This window comes from Larus michahellis, chromosome 3 (genome assembly GCF_964199755.1).
Source record: "Larus michahellis chromosome 3, bLarMic1.1, whole genome shotgun sequence".
In the NCBI taxonomy this organism is placed as follows: Eukaryota; Metazoa; Chordata; class Aves; order Charadriiformes; family Laridae; genus Larus; species Larus michahellis.
In genome coordinates this window covers 67,629,701-67,651,785 of record NC_133898.1, presented here as the reverse complement: position 1 = coordinate 67,651,785, position 22,085 = coordinate 67,629,701, and the positions used below count along the sequence as shown (strand labels likewise).

At 42.8% G+C, this 22,085-nt stretch overlaps 1 protein-coding gene across 1 annotated transcript; it reads right to left on the bottom strand.

Moving 5' to 3' along the window:
• Positions 1 to 4,911: 4,911 nt before the first annotated feature.
• Positions 4,912 to 21,522, bottom strand: LOC141740077 (p53 apoptosis effector related to PMP-22-like). Its single transcript, XM_074578282.1, has 3 exons — positions 21,149 to 21,522; positions 7,193 to 7,336; positions 4,912 to 6,931 (listed from the first exon to the last, which is right to left on the bottom strand). Exons 1-3 carry the CDS (start codon positions 21,357 to 21,359, stop codon positions 6,717 to 6,719), a joined length of 570 nt encoding a protein of 189 aa, XP_074434383.1. The 5' UTR covers positions 21,360 to 21,522; the 3' UTR covers positions 4,912 to 6,716.
• Positions 21,523 to 22,085: the final 563 nt, after the last annotated feature.

Below are 22,085 nucleotides of genomic sequence, written 5' to 3'. Positions count from 1 at the left end.
GCAAAGCTCTGAGGCAGCGATGCTGCCCCAGGGAGAGGTCTGATTATTGCTGTAGGCAGTACCAGAGGGAGAGGTACTTCTTGTCATCTGGCTAGGGATACGTGTTGGATGGAAATCAGAGGCCGACTCTCAGATGATATATCAGTTCAGCCTCCTATGGAAGACGGATGGCAAAGCAGAGCTGGGATCAGATAATGAACGAGATGATAAGAAATTTTCTCTGATAGCCAGGGACAGCAGTCAGTGACTCAGGAGGTCCTCACCCATGCCGTGACTCAGGGCAAAGTGTAAAGGTTCAGCTCTTTGTACTCATCCTCCTGTTATTAATCCAAGGAGCATTTCTTGGTGTCAAAGCACCAGGCCTAACAATTATGAAGATAAATAGGCGCCTCAGTTCCCTCCCTTTTTCTGTGTATTATGCATGGGAGTACCTTACAGAAGGTTGTAAATCTTGACACGGTGAATTTTTTATTTTACAAGAATATTTTTCTGTCTTGGGCTAACCACTGTGAGTCACCAAGTCTCTAACCTCCAACAGCCCACACACACAACCCTCTCATCTGAATAAAATGCCAATTTCAACTTGCTAGTAACTCATTTGGGACTGTAGGCTAAAACTGAGGGAAACTTTCAGCTCAGGTGGGTAACAATCCCGTCCTGCCGTGAAGGCACCAGCCATATCACACAAAGGCCAAATGACTCCTTCGGGTTCCCCCCCAAACTCCCTTTCCTGGGCGCTGGGCAGCTCCTCCTTCTGCACACTGCAGGACTCGGAAACCAGTGCCCAGAAGATTTGTTGATGTTAGTGAAAAACTGCAAGGCAGCAGAGAGTACACACTCACATGAAGGGAGGGAGCTGCAAAGGTAATCTGGCTGCTAATCGCCTCAAATCATTTTACCATCAGGACTGCAAGCAGATTTCGGGATACCATTTTTGGACTAGACTGGGTTTTTCTCTTGAAACTCCATTCTTTTTGCTTTCTTCTTTTGAGGGATAATTCTAAAGCAGCCTGAGAAAATCTTCCCTTCTTCTAATTTCCCCAATGTCAGCAAGATTTTATGACTTCAAACCCTTTTATTTGAGAAGCAAAGAGAGAGGGTTAAGGGATAAAAGCCTAGTTGTATTAATACTTTGAATAAGCTTCAGATAAGAGTGAGGCAAGCATGGGTATGCTTGTCAGGACAGGGTGTGGTAAAACTGGGACAGCTTACCAAAAAGCAGTAACACTTTACAGAAGTTGAGGTGAGAGAATTTCCATATGGCAGAAAAAAAAAAAAAAAGAATGAAAAATTGGAAATAACAGTGCAAACACAAACGTGTTTTACATAACTTTGGTCCATCCTCGCTCACATTGAGGCCAACTATAGACTAATCGGTGATACAATGTGTATATGTATATGCCTTTATGTAATATTTTTCCTTCATTATTTTTCTGGTTTGCATTTTATTTATTCGTTTGATGTTTTGCTAAGGACAAGGCTCTAGGGAACTAGTTACTTTGTAAGAAACGGGGAGTTGGGTGTGTAACCCAGGCCTACAGTCAATAGATGAGTGAGTCTGCCTCTCTTGGGTTTACACTATTCTGTGGAAAAATCCTACAGGCAACATCTCTCTCTCTCTGAACTGCATTTGAACACTCAAGGGCTATTTAAAGTGCTTGATGATGGGCTCTCCATGGATACCTAATATAATTTCTTTTCAGTATGATACAATCATTAGAGTAGGTTTTCACAAAACTGTTTTTACAGAAAAACAGATGGCTTAGGCAAACAGTGGCACAAGGAAAAAGGATGTGTCATAAAAACTATCCAAGAGAGGGCAGTTCGATCTACTCTCACCACATTTATCATAAACAGTAAAACTGTTTTGAAAGTTTTTTTTATAAATTCTCCTCACACACAGCAGACACATGCAAAATTCTGCGATGCATCCACATTTTCACTCTGATCGTAAAAGATTAAAAGGAAAATTGAAAAAATGTACCACATAATTTCATATGCAGGAAATCTGTGCAACTAATGTGTAACATCAATATGGAACAGTGTGTGTAGACAGGCGTATGGGCCCAAATCTGTAAGTCACTTAAGGAATCATCCAGGTAAACAGCTCTGATGACCCCATCAGAACCATCTGCAAGATTAAGGTTATCCAGGTGATTTTCCTGGATTTTGGCACTTAGCACTGAAAAACTTTGCAGGTAAAATTTATGTCTAGACATTATTATGTAGCTACACCATAGTAGCAATTTTTTCTTGAAACCAAAATTTCTAGCAATAGCAATATTTTGACAGTGAGGAAAAAGATAAAGGAAGATCTATGTGACTTCCTCTCTCTCCCCCCAGTATTAACTGCATAGTAGTCTTCAAATTCTCAGTTTTCTTATTTGAATTTCTGATACTACTCTGAAGTAACTGTTTGGCTGTTCAGTTCACTATCCTTCTAGTAAGATGGTTTGATTCCTGCTTTCCAACAGAGTGTACAAATGGGCCAATTTTGTTTTCCCTTATCCCATGCTTGACTGTTTCATGCTTCTATTAAATCTACTCATCTTCAGAGCACACCAAAATCCACTGAATATAGAAATGTGCAAGGAAGTATTCCATGAAACTGAATTATAAGAAGTAATAACTGTTGCACAACTGAGATGTGTCAAAAAGGAAAGATGAACCTAACAAAATGTGACTTAATTATGACCCAGATTCTGCTAATCTTGCAGACATTGAATTGTCCTTTATTCTGGGAATGATCCTGTCTGCTGTACCTCTGGCTCCGTATCTTGCACAGACCAGTGTCCTACTCCAGAAGCAAAGAGAGCTGCTGAAATCAGCAGAGGAACCCCTAGAGATGCTATTGATTCTGAGCCCATGTTAAAAAAGGGCCTGTGCTTCGAGGATTAAATGTCAGCCTCAAGAAAATCAATAAATGTTTTGCAAGTGATGTCAATGGGGTCAAAACTTCACTCAGACCATTAGTTCATTCAACAAAATATGCCCAACTTTAATACAGTTGCAAAGTAGATTGCATTTAAGTTATTGATTAGGCAAGCTGTATTTTAAGACCAAATGGCAGGTGCCTGAAAACGTATGGATATATTTGCAGAGGTAATTGAAAAGACCAAGGTGCCACATGTTACACAAGCTCTGGCAGAAACACCAGAAATTAAATTGAACATATTAACTTATCAATAGAAAGTTTTCCTTATTTCTTTTGCTTCAATTTGTACCTGTAGGGCTGCTTGACATTCCACTTGTTTTCAGCACAGTTTTTCCTTTGTTTTTCAGTAATATAGTTGAATGAAATAAAATGTGTTTGTTGATGTTTCCCTAATTCTTAATTTGACAGGAACAGCAGCAATGCCTTTGGCAGTCAAGTCTTTACTTCTGTTGTTGTAGGAGACCTGATATTCTTGAAAGCCAAATCTTGCAGACATCAGTTCTTTCCTGATCTCTCTTTAGCATTGCCATTGGGCAGAAAGAAACTTTAAGACTTTTATTGTGCTGCTTTTAGTGATTAAGTGCCCTTTTCTCTTACAGGCAAGACTCGGAGCAAGAGCCCTGACAAACAGAGATGCAGACTACAGGGATGTCTTCTCTTCCTCTGATTTCTCCTTTGCTTGAAAATCCAAACTTTCTTATGCTGATTTAGCTCAAGTTAATCTAAAAATGTGGTTAGTTAATTATCTAGTTGACCTGGCTGTAGACTAATTTAACAATTTCGTTTATAACCTAGCTAGTTGATAACCTAGTTAGTTAATAATCTAGTTGGGGCACATCCTTGGCTTCTGGATTCAACTTCCTTTTCTGTCAGAAGCAGTTGCCGTTTGCATGCTGCTTTTGCCATGCTCCCCTGTTGCGGCGGTCACAAGAAACAGCACTGGGATCAGTACAACAGCTTTTTACTTTTTCTCAGTTTTTCTGCTGCGGAGTTTAGGATGTGTTTTTCTAGGGATGTGTGGTGAACTGGCCTGGCGTGACTGCAGGCAAACTACCCTAAAGGCAGGCGCTTGATCTCTAGCCCCTGTGATGCTTCTGCTTTTTGGATACCCACCTGACCCACTCCTTTTTCTTAGAGAAAGCCTTTCCCTGTGGGGGCTGGAGCAGGGAGCTTGCGTCCCTGCAGCTGTGCTGGGATCAGCAAAGTTGCTTCATTCCTCCTCCATCCCAGGGAGGGGAAGGTGGCAGTGGGGAATGGGGACTGGGGCTGTGTCCCACAGAGCCACTGCCACCAGCCCTGAGACTGCTCTGTCACCCTTAGGGAGGAGGAGAAGAGGAGGACGAGGAGGTGGTGAAGCTGCTGAGAGCAGCAAGGGAGAGGAGGGAGGAGGGGGGGATGATCTGTCACTAGAGATTTTCTTTGCCTTTTAATTATGCTCTGCTTTCTCATCAAGGTTGGAGTCACACTCCTAAACCTTGTTTTGTACACCTTTCTCCACCTCCAGACGTTGGGTCAGTGTCCAGCTAATGTTAAAGAACCTGTAAATACAATCAGTGGTTGCTCAAGTTCCCTTTTGCTTCCTCAGGGGATTGCCACATCCACTGGGGCAAAAACATCAAGCGGGACCACATTGGCTTCCTATAGGTGAACACAAGTGCGTTGCCCTCCTTGCCAAAACGAGCTGTAGCACACTATAGCCCAGAACCGTGCGTACAGTTACTCGGCTCCACACAGCCCATAAGCAAACAGAGCAAGCCCACTATTCTCATGTATTTGTGAATAAGGCCTCAGGAGACAGCCAGAATAGGACTGAAGAACAATACAAGCTGTTGTGATGCTAGATTTGTTAGTTACTCTCCCCTTAAAACCCAGCCAGTGTAGCAAGTGGTCCAAGGTGGTGCCCAAGAAGAGGAGATTTTGGGGACTTCCACGCTTCCCTGTTCTTAGTAGGCAACAAAAGCTAAGACTCACTTTTGAAACAATACACAGATCCCATCATTTATTAGGTATGATAAGCATAATGAAAAGCTTTATGATAATTTTTTTCCTGATCAGATAACATTACATAAAGTATTGCAATCCATTTTATGCAAACTGTTTTCTCAACTCCTTTTCATTTTAACTTCCACCCAACTAGGAAACATTTAATGTATTTGCAAGTTCTTGTCTAATTATTCCCTGTTGAATATACTCTCCCCATTGGTTTGATACACCTCTCATGTTTATTGATCAAAGTTTAAAGTCACTCCATAAAAGCGAATGGAGTTAATAGCTTTAAAAAAAAAAAAAAAGAAAAAAAGAAAAGAAAAGACATTATTAAATCCTGTGCCTTTATTAATTTTAGCTATCCAGAGGTTTTACAAAAAAAATTTTCTACCTCTCATTCTTTGCAGTAAAGAACATTTGGTGGGGCACTTTTCATAAAGTACAGATAGTTACAAAATTGTAATGTGTTACAGGTAATAATCCTCTCTAGCTAAGGATTTTGATGAGACTTCTTTTTCAACATAGCAGAATTATCCATTTTTTGACTTAAGAGGAGAAAGGGAGCATTATCAATTCAGGATTAACAAGGCAGAAACCAGCAGAGTCTTGAGTACACTTTGTTGCTTGCACTGTATCCAGGTTTGCAGCACTGTGGAGTGTAAGATACTGAAAGGTGTTTTGTGATCTGAGTTTTCTGTATGAGAGCCTTAGTATGAGATGGTAAGGGGTATTGATGCATTTTACAGTTGCGTATGACGGTGTACACTTCCCACTTTTAAAATACTCATGAACATCAAACCAATGAAAAAAGGGGCCTTTTAACAAATGTTTGATACCTGCTTTCCTGCGGCTGCAGCTCCACTCCTGGTGTGTACCTAGTCTGCTGAGGGGAACCATAACTCTGCTAAAGTCCTTCCTGGCCCTTCTATGCTGGATAAAAGAGCTGGACCAGTATAACAGAGCTTTTTAAAGCCATAGATTTTGATACAGCAGATAAAAGAGGCAGATACCCATGAAGAAAGACACACCAGGAGCCACTTTGAACCAGGTCTGTAGTTGCAGGGGTGGCTTGAAATCCCCTCTGCCTTTGCCCGCCCTGTGCTGGCCCCAACAACAGCATGTCCCAACCCAGCATTTATGGGTTTACTGATGGTCTTTGCTTACTCTTACAAATATTCAATATACTTAAATTCCACATGGATGGGTAATAGACAAGATGCTGGCTTTGGTAGGGGGCTTTCTCTTGTCTTTTTCTTACCCTGCCCCTACAGCTTAAGTGAATGAATGAAAAATGGAAGCAGAGCTATGAAGTGTTGACTGATTAATTGGCTGCTTTGGCAGTCAGTGGATAAGGGCATTTGGCTTCTTGAAAAACATGCAAAATCTTCAGGGTAAAGTAAGATGATACATACAAAATGGGATTTTTGCGAGCTGCTTTCCTTCAGGAGGATGATATATGTTGCTTTGTTTACCGGCAGTTTAAAAAGCTTTTCTGAATTTAATTAAAAATATAAGTGCATTTAAGATGCAATGGAATCCACATACACCATACTTATGGGAATGAATGAGGAAACACAAGGTTTTTTAATGTTTAGACTTTATCTAATGAACCCACATCAGATATGAAGGTCCAAAATAGAGTAGATGATAACTTTATTGCAGAATGCCAGTACCGTTTTTCTACACGCATTTGAAAAGTTTCCAGCCTTTTCTACTGACATCCGATGATGATATTCTGGAAAACGTAGCTGGTCCGTCAGATATCTCTGGAGTATGAAGACATTTTTCCTGGTGCTTATGGGGAAGAGTAAAAATATGTGGGCTTCACATTACCCAAGATCTGATCTTCGTAGTTAGGAAGGCAGCAGAAGAAGAATCCCAAGCATATTTCCATAATGGCAGTGGTCCAGCCAAAGCCGTAGGCCCAGCTGAACATATTGATTCCTGTCATTTCAATTTCACTCGAGAACTTTACTGGATAAATGACCAGGCCCATGATGGAGAACACAGCTGAAGAAACAGGAGAAAACAAAAAATACTTAAGCTAATACACATCACGTTGCCTGCCTCCATAATACCTGTAACTAAACCCACCCATATTTTGGAGGATTTGAAAATCGATCCACTGCCATGACAGACTTTATATTACTTTTTACTGAGACTTCAAGTGCACACAGGCAAAGACCTGGGTATGGAATCAGCTGAGGGAAATACCGGTTTTAGTATGGATATATCTGCGCAATCTAAACTTGACTTCACATACTGCCTTACCAGCGACAAAAAGCAAGCCTCCGATCCCGCGTATGAAGTTGAACCGAAGCGTGTCAATGGCAAATGCTATGATGGCCAGAGCAAAGCAGATGACTAGAAGTATAAAGCCGACCAGGTATGTGGCAGCCGCAGCTCTTCCCCAAGCTGAAATCAGAAGGAACATACATTAGAAAGGAACAAAATAATGCCTTGCGGTATTTTTCTCTGGTTTATAATGAAAGGCTGATTTTAAATAAATGTGAAAAGAAGATCAGCTCTCTCCTTTCGTAGGTGAACATTTTACTTCCACAAGAAATCATTCACTAAGTGCAGAATCCATAAAAACACTGGCTTTGACCTCTCATAGAAAACGCAATGGGCCTTGCGTGCAAGCTTCCTCTTTAAATTTAGCAGTTAATAACTGAGATGATAGATAAAAATTACTATAAAGATGTAAGAATGGACACTCTCCTTCAATAAGAAATGTCGTTGCCTCAGCAGATGTCATAAAACCAGCAGCATTTTGCATGGACAAAGAGAATTAGATTGTTCCTGAAACTAATTAAATTCTTCCTTTAAAAAAAAGTGTTTATACAAGCACTACCACTCCGGGATGCAAATTTTAAAGTATGGCAGTAGTCCATAAATGTCAAAATTCAGTGGTTTCTGCCTTTTCAGCCTTTGTTTAGCTCTGCGTCCTAAATGGAGCTAAAGATTTGGAATCTGTTTTGTAGGGAAATTAGAACTCTGCTTTTGATCCAAAGTGCGAACCACTTCGTTTTTAAAAGCTTGTTCAGGATATTAATACTTTCATTTTCAAATTATATAACTTTTATGTTGTAACATGTCAGATCTAAGCATATTGCGTTGGCATAACAACTGAAAAAAGGTAATATTTATTCAATATTTTAAGTCTTGAGGGGCAACTACTGCTCAAAGAGATCAAAGTGTCTCCTCTTATGAATGTAAAAAGCCCACTGACAACTCTTAAATTGTGTATGTAGATGGACTAGGCAGTTAAAGTCTGCTGGGCATCTACAGACTTCACCCCCTCGCCTACACGATGCGTTTGTAAGGTGTCAGCTTCTAACCAAATATATAAAGCAACAGTGCCGAAAAATTATCACAGCCCAAACAACCCTGACAATAATTATAACTCAACTTAAACGTAGTGCACGCTGCTCAGTAAAAGTTCCCTCTGGAACTGACTAAGTTAAGATTGTTGATTTGTTTGCTCTGAGCAAGCAAGTAGTAGAACGCAAAGTGTCCCACCTTCCCCCTGGCCAGTGTCAGGTAGGCATGAAAGCCACCATCCTGTCCCTGGTGAGTGACACCTTGGTGCTCAAACTCTCTTCCCCTAGGCCCCACGCCACCTCTGCTATAAGACTAGAAAAATGGATCGGGATTTTCCAGCTCTACTTTTCCTCCTATCAGCCCATCCAAACCAATTTCCCTTTTTGTTTGCTTTTCACCACCCCACCCTCCCTTTGTGATCCCTGCCCCTGTGGAGGTGCAGGTGGGAGGGCAGCACCTCAGGCAGAGTATCAAAGGGAAGGAAGAGAAGAAAATTCCAGGAAGAGGAATTTCTCATACTGCCACGGCTCAATTTACCCTGTTGAGGATACTCCTGCTCCCAACCTCTCTGCCACCCCTCTAACAGAGCAAAAAGAGGGGCACCTGGCCATAAGAGAAGTTGCTCAGCAGCAGTGACCTCATTGCTCTTGGATACAAGACCTATAACTTTGGGCAGGAGGGTGAAATGAGAAGGACATCTAGAGGTGATGTTTTTTGTTATGTGCACAACTGCTTGTGATAGGTGCAAAACTCCTGGGCAAAGGGGTGTCCTTCCCCAGAGCAGTCTCAGAGCGCAGCTGCCCACCCAGGAAGTGCCGAGGTACCATGAGAACTGAGGGTTTCATCTCACCTGCTGCCACCACCTCTGCTGTGGGCAGCAGACCATCTGCCAAAGCTCAGCCTCGCTTCCCACGAGCAGCTGATGGCAGAGCAGTGTCCCCTAAGGTGGGAGCATCACCTGAGCTGGAGACTCAAGGGGAGGTGCCTGGTGGCCACAGCCATATATGGTGGCACCTTGCCATCGTCTCCCTCCTCCACCGGGATCGCCCAGGTGTTTTTCCTGAAGTAGTGTTACAAATGCTCTGACTGTATGAAAGCAGATGGGGTGCACGCCCAGCCCGCCAGGCACTGGCTATATGGCAAGAACAGACATGCTTGTTGCAGGATGCTTACATCTTTAGGAGGCATTGCTTAATCACCTAACAGCCAATTTCGTGGCTCTCACTTCTGCAAAAGAGAAAAAGAACTAACATTTGAAGAAAACCAATACACGGGTCCAAGTAAAGCAATAGGATTGCATGGTAGAGTCACTACGGGAGTTTTTTGAGGAACAGTACCCTGACTTCATCTGTCCTTTACAAAAAGTAGCAGTTGTCAGTACTCTAAGACCACAATGTGCAAGCATCTTACCTTTCTAGGCTAAAAGGTAGCAAAAGCTTTGTGTAGGAATAATTGCAACTGTTTCTGTATCTGAGATGTTTATTTTCCCTTGTGCTAGCCAGGAGTACTAGAGTAGCTTAGGGTCTCTACCAATAGAACTAAGACTTACAATTCCTTTAAAATGCCAGACTTGGAAGAATTAAATTGGTCAGAAAAACTGACAAGCGAGGGGCTAATGTGGTCCCAAATATTTTCTTCTCTTCCAACGTCATGGGTTGTTTTTTGCTTTAACATAAAGTAAAAGCATAAATAAATTGCTCTAACTGCAAAGCTTTCCCTTAAAAATGTGAACTCCAGGCCAAAGAATCATCACAGGTGCAACACCAACTCAAAGTACACTAGACTCTAGAGAGAGGGCAGTTGAAAGCTGGAAGGATCTAGTCCACCTGGCGTCAAATCAAAAATAGAAACAGAGGGAGCAGCAGGTTACACGACATCAAGCTGAGTCTGTGAAAATATTCGGCAATTTGTGAGATCTGTTTTCTCAGCCCTCAAAAATGTCAGTGATGTTTTGGCTGTTTAAGAGTTAAAACGTGCCTGTTAGAAAAGAAATGTGTGTTTATGCAAGAGTGTCCTTGAATAGCAGCAGGATCCTGTAACACTTGCATGCCAGTCCTATTTCTCCCTTTTCCAGCTCCTTTATCAGCTGAAAGAACACCAATGAACACTATGAAAGGGTTTGTAGGAAGCTACACACAGTCTGCTCTTGAAAATGCCTTCTAGCTGGCAATTTTCTGAGCAATTTTGTCTTAAAACAAGACCCTGCTACCCCAAACAGGCAAAAGGAACCCACGTTTTGATGCATACCTCAAGCACAGGAAGGAAAGTGCTTCTATTTACAGTCTCTTCTAAGTCAATCAGCAATGGACTCTCACAAGAGTCCAGACTACCCGCAGGTGAACGCAGTCATATGTGATGACTGGAAAATGAAAATAAGTGCCCACCTTCTAAAACTCCCTGCTGTGTGAGAAGATCCCTGAGCTAATTTAGAGACCAGAAAGAGCCCACCCATGTCAGTACAGAGCTCCCTGTAGCGTATGAGCAAGGTCATTAGCTGAGAGAGTATACAATAACAACGCAGCCTTATTATTCTGCTATTAAAACTAACTCAGTTTAGAGGTAGCATCACTACCTCTTGTATTGCACCATCTACACATGTTCTGAATATCCTATTGCTGACTGCAGCCACAGGGAAGCTGGTAGACTTCATCAGAGATCCAGGGCTAAGAGTGTCTCCAGTTTCCTGCCTTCCTGGTTTTACTCCCTCATGCGTTTTCCAGTTTGCAAAAGTGTAAACACTGTCTGTGCTTCACACATAAGGAAGTAAACTTCCTTGCTCAGCAGTAAGTTGAGCCAAAACTTTGAACCACCAGATCTAGTCTTTCCTTAGCCTGCTGTGCTCCATGCTCCAAACGGTGCCTTCAAAAAGAGCTGTCGTGCCTTGAAAATAGCATGTGAAGTCTGCTTCCCTCACGACAAATACAAATTTCTCTGTTTCTGCTGTATGTGGTTCAAAACATGGGAAAATATTCACAATGCCATTCTCATGTTTTTCTTGATCTGGTACCCCCAAACCACAGGAACTAATGAGTCTCTCTCTTTGGGTGACGTTTTCTGAAAGCAACCCCAGGGAGTTCAGAAGTACTTCTCCTGGTCTAATCAATAAGAACATACTTCTCCAAATTTTCCTCCTGGCTGGAAGCTAAATACACAACTAGCACTGGAAAGAAAAACAAATGTTTATTGCCCGCCAGAGACACCAATAATTATCTACAGGTTCTTGCTGACTGACTGTTTTAACACATCAGCCACTGCAGTGAATAGTGCAGCAATTTTAGGAAGGATAGTTTCAATTCAAAAGAAACAGGGAGGGGGGCAAAGAAAATGTTAACAGACTAATATTCTGCTCTGTTATCCTTCACACCACTGGGGGAAAGAAACACACACACACCCTGCAGTTCTAGCTCCAGTCTTGCAAAGCAATTCTTACAAGAAGTAAAATCTGCCGTGGCAGTGATTCATCTCTGTGTTGTACGTAATGAGAATGTTTCAAGGCTGAGTTTGCAGAGCTCAACCTGTTCTACGTCTCTCTGATTAAAGGGAAAGAGCATTATTTTGGAAACAAAGATGAACTCACTTGGGTTTCTCAACCTGACGTTCTTCATCAGGGTGTGGCGAACTCTGCAGAGCAAATGCTTCACTTAGAAAAGGAACTGCTTTGGCAGGGTTTTATCCATTTCATTTTGGTTTGTTCTCCTCAAGACAGTTTACATGTGAAAGTGAGCGTGTCTTCAGCAGAACGTGTTTTCTCCTTAGCTTGAATCTTAAGATGGCCCATCAAACTCATTAATCCACATCACAATTTACCAGCTGAAGGGTTGCGAGCTGTTAATGTATAGGCAAGCCACTGTTATCCAGGACTCTGGATTCCCCGTGTTATCTGTGCAACACTGGACAGTGCAACGCTGGACACTGGGCAGTGTCTTCTGGAAATCACAACTCTTAACATGCCAGCTACAGAAAATTTATGTGCTCTTTTTGAAAACAAGTGAACACTGAAACCTCCGCAAGTGTTTGCTGATCACATGAGCTCGCATTGAAATAGCAGTGTGCATGAGTTTGTATACAGCCAAGATAAATCAGTCGCTATTAGGAGCAGCTTCTTACAAATAAACTCTATGTTGTGGACTGAAAGCTATTGACTGAAAATACTTTCAAAGGAAGCTATACAAATGAAGAAAATCACATGTTCATCATGGATAATTTATGAATAGAATGAAATGAGGAAAAAAATATTAAAGGCATGATTGGATGTGTATTATTCTCTGAGCTTCTATATTGCATCTGGATCATTCTTTAAACTGCATTCTCTGAATATCTTTCCCATGGGCAGTCAATACTGGATGTTTTTGTTTAGGTTTTTTTTGTGTGATTTTATGTCATTTAGAGCAGAATACAAAATTTTCGGTCCTTCTGTTTGGCATTCTTTTTGGTAACTCCGTTCTTTTTCCCCAAGCGTTACTTCTTTATAATTCATTGGCAGTTAATATGGATTCCTCATTTAATAACAGAGCACTATCTCAGAACATGCAAGCCGTTTTTATGTGAGCAGGAACCAGCTTTTAGGTTGCCTCTACTTAAGAGACAACCGTAGAAGCAGGGAATGACCTATTTAGGTTCACACTAAGATAATTTCATTGCAAAAGTTTCTTGGTGATTAGAAGTGGGTCCCATACAAATGAGAAAGGATTAGGACCTTAGGACAATTACTCCATAATGATTTTAAATAACAACAGTCAGGAAAAGACCCTTTATGCATAGCCCGTCTATCAGTAAAACACAGTATATATTAACAGAAAGCAGTGTCTTGACCATAGCTTACTGCTAAATTGATAGCTCAGTTAAAGTAGACTTTAATCACTTTAAAGCAAAAACCTATTAAAAAGCAAAAACCACTGACTTCACTCACAAATGTATACAGGCAAAGCCTGCATCCGAGCCTTTATGTAATTCTGCAAACCTCTCCTCTTACTGAGGTAAGTAATTCAACTTAGAAGCCATTCTGACTTGAAGTTGAAGGGAGGAGCAGTTACATCTTGAGGGAGTGGTTCAAATTCATCTCATCATAAGCCCAGGCATGTACAAGCTTGACTTAGAAGCTGGCTTCTGCAAATCTTGTATTAATGAGGGCTGCTCCCTGATGCTTACTTAGCGCTAGGGAGGCAGAAGTGGCAGAGGGCGTAGAGCCATCATCAAAGGGAGCACCGAGGGAGTAAGTCAGTTATTAAAAATAATGTGCACGCAGTGCCTCAAAATTAAAGGTTTGTTCACGAGAGAGTCGGGGAGTACCCCTATCTCACATTGCCTTCAGAAGCAGTTTCATACTTTGAGAACATCTTGGGATTCAAGCTCAGTCTCATACTCTTTAATTCTGCAACATTTTTTCCTTCTATTTTTTCCTATTTATTTTAAATTAAAGCAGGATTACTTACACTTGCATATAGAATCATAGGGTTGGAAGGGACCTCTGGAGATCATCTAGTCCAGCCCCCCTGCCAGAGCAGGGTCCCCTAGAGCAGGTTGCACAGGAACGCGTCCAGGTGGGTTTTGAATGTCTCCAGAGTTGGAGACTCCACCACCTCTCTGGGCAGCCTGTTCCAGTGCTCTGCCACCCTCAAAGGAAAGAAGTCCCTCCTCTTGTTCAGGTTGAACTTCCTATGCTCAAGTTTGTGCCCGTTACCTCTTGTCCTGTCACTGGGCACCACTGAAAAGAGCCTGGCCCCATCCTCCTGACAGCCACCCTTTAAGTATTTATAAGTGTTGATAAGATCCCCCCTCAGTCGTCTTTTTTCCAGACTGAAGAGACCCAAATCCCTCAGTCTTTCTTCATAAGAGAGGTGTTCCCGTTCCCTGATCATCTTGGTATCTCTCTGCTGCACCTTCTCCAGCAGTTCCCTGTCCCTCTTGAACCGGTGAGCCCAGAACTGGACACAGTACTCCAGGTGCGGCCTCACCAAGGCAGAGTAGAGGGGGAGGATGACCTCCCTTGACCTGCTGGCCACACTCTTCCTGATGCACCCCAGGATGCCATTGGCCTTTTTGGCCACAAGGGCACATTGCTGGCTCATGCTCATCCTGTTGTCCACCAGGACTCCCAGGTCTCTTTCAGCTGAGCTGCCCTCCAGCAGGTCAACCCCCAACCTGTACTGGTGCATGGGGTTATTCCTCCCCAGGTGCAGCACCCAATGTATATGGGGGTTGGGAGGGACGGGCAAATAAAGCAGGTAGGGTACTGATTAATCAGTAAGAATAGATAAGCTCAGTTAATCGGGGTACCAAGATGTACTTGCTCCCAAACTACCCCTGAGTTAAAGATGGGTTAAAATATTTAATATGAATTAAACAGAATCAATTTCCATTATAACGCAGGCTATGAACTAGGAGTTTTAATCGAAACAGCAGAGTGGAACCTTTCCAAAAAGCTCTTTTAAGTTTTATATTCCCAGGGCCATTTGAGACTGAAGAACACGGAATTTACATCTCATTTCCATATGCACCAAGTATTGTTCTCACTCTTGATCCGCAGTTTTCATGCTGTGAGCAAACTTTGTTCTGAAACCTTGCTGAAAGTCGCTTTTTGCTCTAGGGAGTTTCTCTCTGATAGAGAGCAGCTGTGAATCTGGATCTAATTTTCTGTCAGAAGCAAAATTTTACCATTTGCAAAAGAAAAACCCCAACATATAAGCAGAAATGGTATGTTGCGCTCATAAAATACATCATAAACTCTATTTACCCTTCTTGTGAATGAAACAGCTTTTACAATGCATCCTGAAAGTCTTCATCACTTGCCACTCATTGCTGACGGGGTAGTTAGTGAACCGCACAGAGACTTCCCACATTTAGGGCCTGATTAGGGCACAGTGTGCATGTTCAACATAATAGGTGACATTAGATGTATTCAATTGTAGATTAGCGCTTCAGCAGGACTGTGTGTGATCTGAAGTGTTATTCAGTGCCAGTAGAAGGAAGCCAGAAACCTCTGGGACATAGGCTAACATCAACACTCCACAAACTGCCTTGAGTTCCAGGGAATTTTTGACCGATGAGAGATTTCGTAATGGTGCTTGACAAAGAAGAAACACGGCATTACAATACTCACTGACTCAACGTGTTCAAGGTTGCTCTGAACAATGCAAGCCGACAGTGAGAAGTGACATGGAAATGTGAAAAAACAGTGTTTTGAGAGTTTAGATTCTTTTCCTGCCTGACTCTTTTCCTGCCTGGAGTAACCTGACTGTTTAACCCTACAGTGGAATTCGAAATCTACCTTGCAACCCTTATCACCATTCAGACTATGGAGAAGTTATTACAGCCCCGCTGTATCAGATTACCTCAATAAACCAGAGGAAGAGATGAGGTAAAGAGAAATGAGAGTTTAGCCACAAGCTTCCATGCATTTTCAGCAGAGATGTCTCCTGTGGGGGGGGGGGGCGGGGCGCTGAATGGTATCCTCTCAAGGACTTAAGGTCCTGACAACGCAAAGTGTTGAGGATCTTCACGAAGTCCTCAACACGAGCAGATCATATCTCCTGATGGGGAGATGAGAACCCTCCACACAATTGCTATTTTTCCACCCAATTTAACTGTAAGTATTAGAAGGAGGTTGGATAATAAACAGTGGGATGCCATCTGCAATTGCTCTCTGTGGAGTTAATTGCTGAAGAGCATAACCATTATTTAGAAAAGAGTCTGATTAAATGAATCTGCCACTAAAGATATAAAAGGACAAACCCTAAAATTACAAGGGACAGCATGTTAGCAATTGCAGATGAGGAATGAAAACTGCCATGGTAATTAAGTGCTCTGGGCTTGATTCCCTTCTCTTACACCTCTTTAGTAACACCAGAGTGTCTCTTACAAGCTGGGGAAAAAATCAAATTTGTTCTTTCTTTCTTGCTTTATAGCTCCTTAAATATACTGTCGTCGTGATATTTTCATTACCTTATACAATTAACACCCTGTATTTTCTAGCATTTTAAGTGTTGAATAAAGATTGAATATTCTATGTTATTCAGTAACTAATCTTGTAATCTCACTTCTCACTAGTTGGTCCCAGGTAACGTTACACTTTTAGGAGGCTGATGACTTAGAAAATTATGTGCTCCTCGATACGCTGTCATTAAAACCACCGGCAATCACCGTATATAAATATAACTGTTTCATGCTACGATACAGCAGGAACAGCAAAAAGCTTTCATTTTCATTTCACCCTGTGTCAAAGGAGCCAAGGTTTGCCCTCTAATCCAGGCAATGCACAGGCTGGACCCCATCCTGGGCTCTCCCATGGGCTTCCCTGGACTGGTCAGAAACCTCCCCAGCCTACCTTTCCCAGTTGCAAGGACACTTTTCCAAATCTACTTGAATTTTCCCAAATCCTGAAAGCCTTTAGGTGCAGAACCTTGACTTCAGGGAAAGTCTTCAACAAAGGCCCCGTGACATGAGCTTGTTCCTGCTTCAAAAGCACAGTTACTTGCTTGCTTCATTTCTATTTCTACGTGCAGACACCCTGGGATGCCAAAGAGCAGCCGAGACAGCCTGCTTCTCCTCCCAGGCCCTGCTGAGAGGGGCTGTCTCCCAGCCCATCCCTCTGGAAATATCCTCGTGTCACGCTCCTCAGGGCTTCCCCGCGCCTGGGATTAAGTGCTGGCTGACAGACGTGATGGGAACATGGGGGAAGGCAAAACAGTTTTACGTAGGCAGTGTGGCAACTGGGAAACTTGGTGTCTGGTCTGCCCTGTGCCCCAGGTGTGATGAGTCACTGGTCTGCTGGAGAAGTTAGTTTTCCAGAGGGAGAGCTGTGGGGCCAGCAGTGTAGCTGGCTTTCTTGGTGTAGCGCCAAGAAAGGTCCTTTGCTGCTCAGAGACTGCTCCTGACCACACCGGGTACCTTGCTGTTGTATCATTAGCTGGGGATTTTTAGCAAGTGATTACTATTTTGTTATTCCTCCAGAATAATAAATGGTGCTTCATCATGGCAAAAGATTCCCCAGACCCAAGAGCCTGATTTAGGCAAATTTGCCTGTTAGAAAAGAGGCAGGAAGGTGTCCTTTCCAGATGGCAAAATCATTCATCCCTCCACTAATCTCCACAGCCACTAAATTTTCACAAAACCTAGGAAAAGGCTATAATTGAATACTATGATGCAAAAATAACTGAAGATCTGGATTCCACTTGTCATGTGGAAATGCCTTTTGCTGATTTCTCCCCCCCCGACCCCCCCAAAATCTCTGTTTTCACCGTGAAAATGAGCTGACCACTTCAACCTAAATTTAGAGCTTTAAGCTTGCAGTTATTTTGATAGCAGCCTCTGCGTGTGGAAGAGCTGCAGGGCTGGGTGGAACATCAGATGGGACAAGTGTAGCCATAAGATTTTCATCCTATTGTGCATCACATTGGGACTAATAAAATAAAATCAGTTATTTTCCCCCAACCAAACCCACACATGTTTAAACATCTTCAAAGCATGCAGTAGAATAAATTACATACTGAAAAACAGTCTCAGGTCTGCAAGACACACCTTGTTCAAGAGAGGTTATATAGCCAAAAATCAAGAAAAACAAAGGAGTGCCGTGCCAGCTTCATGAAGGGATTTAACCTCCTCGTTTTCTTTGCAAGCTCAGCCATGTCCCAGCCAGATACATTCCATATTGTGCTCATCATCTATCAAAAAAGTCTTTGTCTCTTTGTCTCTGTCTTCATAAACGTCCAAGCACGTTATAAGCTTAAGACCTTTTATTTGTTCCAAGTGCCAGAACATTTCAGAGCTACAGTTTACATCTCTCAGTTCCTCGTCCTAAACTCCATGCTTTTCTGGTAAGTGTCCTAATGCAACAGAGATTTTTTTTTTCCTATAAAATTCTATTTATTTGAGCTAAATATGCTTGAAAAGCAAAAGACTTCTGATAAAGTCTAGGTGAGTGTCATATGGTTAAAGTAGAAGATCTGAACTCTTGGAGAAGATAACAGAGTGTATAAGCTCTTCATGTTCTCACTTCCCACAGAGTTCATAAACTTTACAAAAGACCAAGCGTGTGCGGATATTTTCACAGAAGATAACTGCACCAGTGGAGTTACTCTACTGGCTTTCCAAAAAAAAAAAAAAAAAAAAAATTCTACAGGCTTCTTGTCTTCTCTGTGAGGTTTTAATTCTGCCAGTTTAAGCAACTATTTGGAGACTCCAAACTCCACTCGTGCAACCAATGAAACATTCATCCTTCTTCCCTTCTAATATGACCAACCACAATGATGTTGGGTTTTTGTCTTCTATCTATGTATATACATATGTTAAGCCAAACAGCAGAGATTCAAGGGGAATTACAAACATTGTAGGTGGAGAATTCGATTTCAATTTGCACTTCATGTTGAACAACTTGCAAGAACGTTACAATTATATCTAATTATGATAGTTTGAAGATGTCTGCAGTGGATTAACACAGTTATACTGTCCAAGTCATGTTGAGAATATTTGCTGGCAGCTGCTGGGGTACACATGCGTATCACATATGTCAGTGAAACCATCCCTACAGGAAGACCGAATTTCAGAACCTACCCAGCCAGGGGCAGATTAAGCAGGGAAGCTGAGAGTAAAGCCCAGAGGAAAAGAGATGGGAACTGTGGAATACAGGGGGGAAGGAGAGAGTTCATCTCAGGAAAGATGTAAAACACTTCTGTCGTTTCTGTTTACATCACGTCTTTTGTCTCTGTGCTCGGGAAGGCGTGTAATTACACTTTGTTTATCCAGGACCACGTTTAACTTGGCACAATATGAAGTTAGAGATCCCACAGAACATGGTGTCAAATGCTTGTTTTCTATGACCTTTCTGGAGCAGTGTGGACAAATGTAATCCCAGAATTATTAAAATCCTATGTTTCAGCACTGAGGCAGGTAGAATCAGGCTTAACACAAGACCTGGATGCTCTCAAGTGAGATGCTGTATCATGACCTGGTCTTTTGGGTGGAATCCAAGACCATCATCAGGCACCTGCACCCTGCATGAGGAAAAGCAGGAGCCCCAGAAGAAAAATTCCAACCCCACACCAGCTGAGCAAGGACAGATTGATAGGAAAACGAGAGGATAGGATTGGATCCGAACACGTCCCAGCTCTGGAGAGAAGGTGTCTGAAGGAAGGGCCTGGGAAGGATCAGAACAGCGACATGAGTTTGCATCCTTAACGGTCAGGTCTACAGCCCAGTTAGGGGTAACCCATCCTTGCAATGGCTGAGATCTACATTGTAATGGCATAATCTTGCAGAGGCAGAAGCCTGGCAGTGTAATCCACTGTCACTTGGCCTATGCACACATTTTTTACATACAGACTTTACATATTCTCCCATTGGCTAAATGACTTCATTGTCCCGGGCATAATTTCCTTTCCACCTGGGAATTTTTGTCTGCGTACGACTGCAGAATTTAAGCACGTGAGAGTAAGGCAGGATAAGGAAGGAAGTGAAATGACAAACAACTGTGTAGGCTCTGGAAGTAAGGTGAAACTTCTCTGGTATTATCAAGAGAAGCAAGGTAAAACTTCTTAGTGCTTTCTGACCAGTTAAAGTTGACATTCATGACACAGATAGGGCCTAACCTGGAGATCAGGAGGGCTCACTTTTCACGGAAACTCAGAACTGAGAAGCCCTTCTCTAAGAATCATTGCCTCCCTCCTGCTCTCTAGTGCCATGTACCAGAGGCCAATTTACTGGCTTGATCTATGCCCAGCCACGCAGCTGCCGCAGGAGCTCCGAGACCAGGACTGGGCATGATGCTGAATGGAGCCAGTCTTGTCCTGCAGCCCTATGTTCGCAGAGGCCTGCTACAATGAACTCGTTACAGCTGAATTTTGTGCATAGAAGGTAGAGTTTGACTGTAGACAATAAGCTTTCAGGAACAATTTTTTAAAAGCCATAATAAATGATCCCTGAGATTGCTTCTGCAAGTGTTTTTATGCTCGTTTTCAACAAGAGCAGCTGAGATTCTGAGCCTTAGAGAAAATGTTCTTCCTTTTGATTTGGATTAGCATGAATTGTAAGATTGCTTGAATTTTCCTCCTGGCTCAGGCGAACACCCCATCACTCACAATAACTTGTTTTAGACTGTGGCTAATAGCAGGTATACAGGGCAGGGCGGGGCCGGGGGGGGGGGGTGGAGAAAAAGAAAGAAAAAAAGAAACAGGGCACATCTAGAGTGATCTTTCTCTTGGCCTAGTCTCCCAGACTCAGTGCTTTACATCTTTTCAAGCTGAAGGTTGCACCTGGGTCAACACCTTTAATAGCATGCTTAACCAAAACTCAGTACAAACAAGAAATCCTTTCATCTTTTAAAGCTTTCTTTCATAATCACAAGGAGACTCTTTCACACGACCCACCTACCAGAGCAGTTTCAGGGCAGCATTCTGCAGCCTGACACTCCCTGGGGATATCTTCCTACCATCTTACATTTTTGCCCCCACATTTCTTGCTGGCACTCAGGACTGGCTTATCACACTAATGCCAGGCTTACCGACACAACTTGCAGTTTGGACATTTGATCAGCAGAAGATGTTAAGTGTTGAAAGGCAGCGATTAGTGAGAAGAGGTTACTAGCTTCTTCTAAAAGAGGAAGAAAACCTTAAATGCTGTAATATTTATGTACTGGTACATTACCACTTGTAGTTTTTTGTACTATTCAGCTCACCATTTAAAGCAACCAGTTTTTTTCCTGCACAAAAAACAGGGGTGAGGGTATTTTTCTTCTTCATCCTGTTAGTCAAAAACCTTGATATATTTCAGTGACATTCCCTATTACCCATAATTTCATGTATAAATGCCAGATATTAGGCGATATGGTTAGGAGAGCTGGGGGCAGATGAGCTCAGAGATGTGACCCACTGCTTCAGAGACTGTTTCCCAGCCATCCTTGCAGGTACTTACCGTAACCCATGAGGGACTCGCAGGTCCACGGCCCACCCTGACCAGGCCTGGTGCAGCTCTGCCATAACGACGCTTGGTGCACGTAGGGCAAGGTCTGCGACTCCAGCCAGCCCCTGCCCGCCAGCGCAATGATACCGAAGATGACGCCTATGCCCAGGAGCAGGGGTAGGATCCATCTGCACCGCGTGTAGTCGAGGCCGTACTTCACCATCTTGTAGGGCAGGGGGAGGCTGGTGGGACGAGGACAGCCGCCTCTGCCACGGATTCAGCGACAGCAGGCAACGGGTGCTTCTGCAAAGCTCCTGGAAAGTGAGCGCCAGTACCTAGGAGCGCGTGTGCAGATGTCTGAGAAAAGCTTTTTAATCAGGAGAGAGACGGCAGGGAGAGAGGGAGGGATGGAGAGAGGGAGGGAGCTCCACCTAGATTCAGATGAGTAAGAGCTGCCACTGAGCAATAACCAGTTGAGCTGGGGAGAAGCTGCAAGGCTGGGTTTATCTGTGGGATCCTCTCTGCCCTGATGACTAGGTAACAAATCAGGTGCTGTTTACCCTCGGCATTTAACACTTTCCTTCCTGCCACTCCCCACCAGCAGGAGCATCTCACAGCTGTGTTTACGCCTTTCTGTCTCCTAAGGGATTTGCGTTACTGCAGGCGAACACAGGAGACAAGCCAGCGAACTATTTGCATTAGAAGGTGGTTGCTTCTGAAACTTGCCACCTGGAGGTTGAAGGCTGCTTTTCTTGGTCTCCATTTAAAAATAAAATGATACCTTATTTTTTTACAATTAAAAAAAAATTCCTCTAGCTGCTACGCAGCTAAGACAATAAAGAACGTGTGACTGCCCTCCCTCCCCCCCCCGCTTTTGGGACATAGCTGCAGGGGAAAATAAACTACAAGGTTTACCATTAAAAATAGAGTATGGTCTGGGTATAGCCTC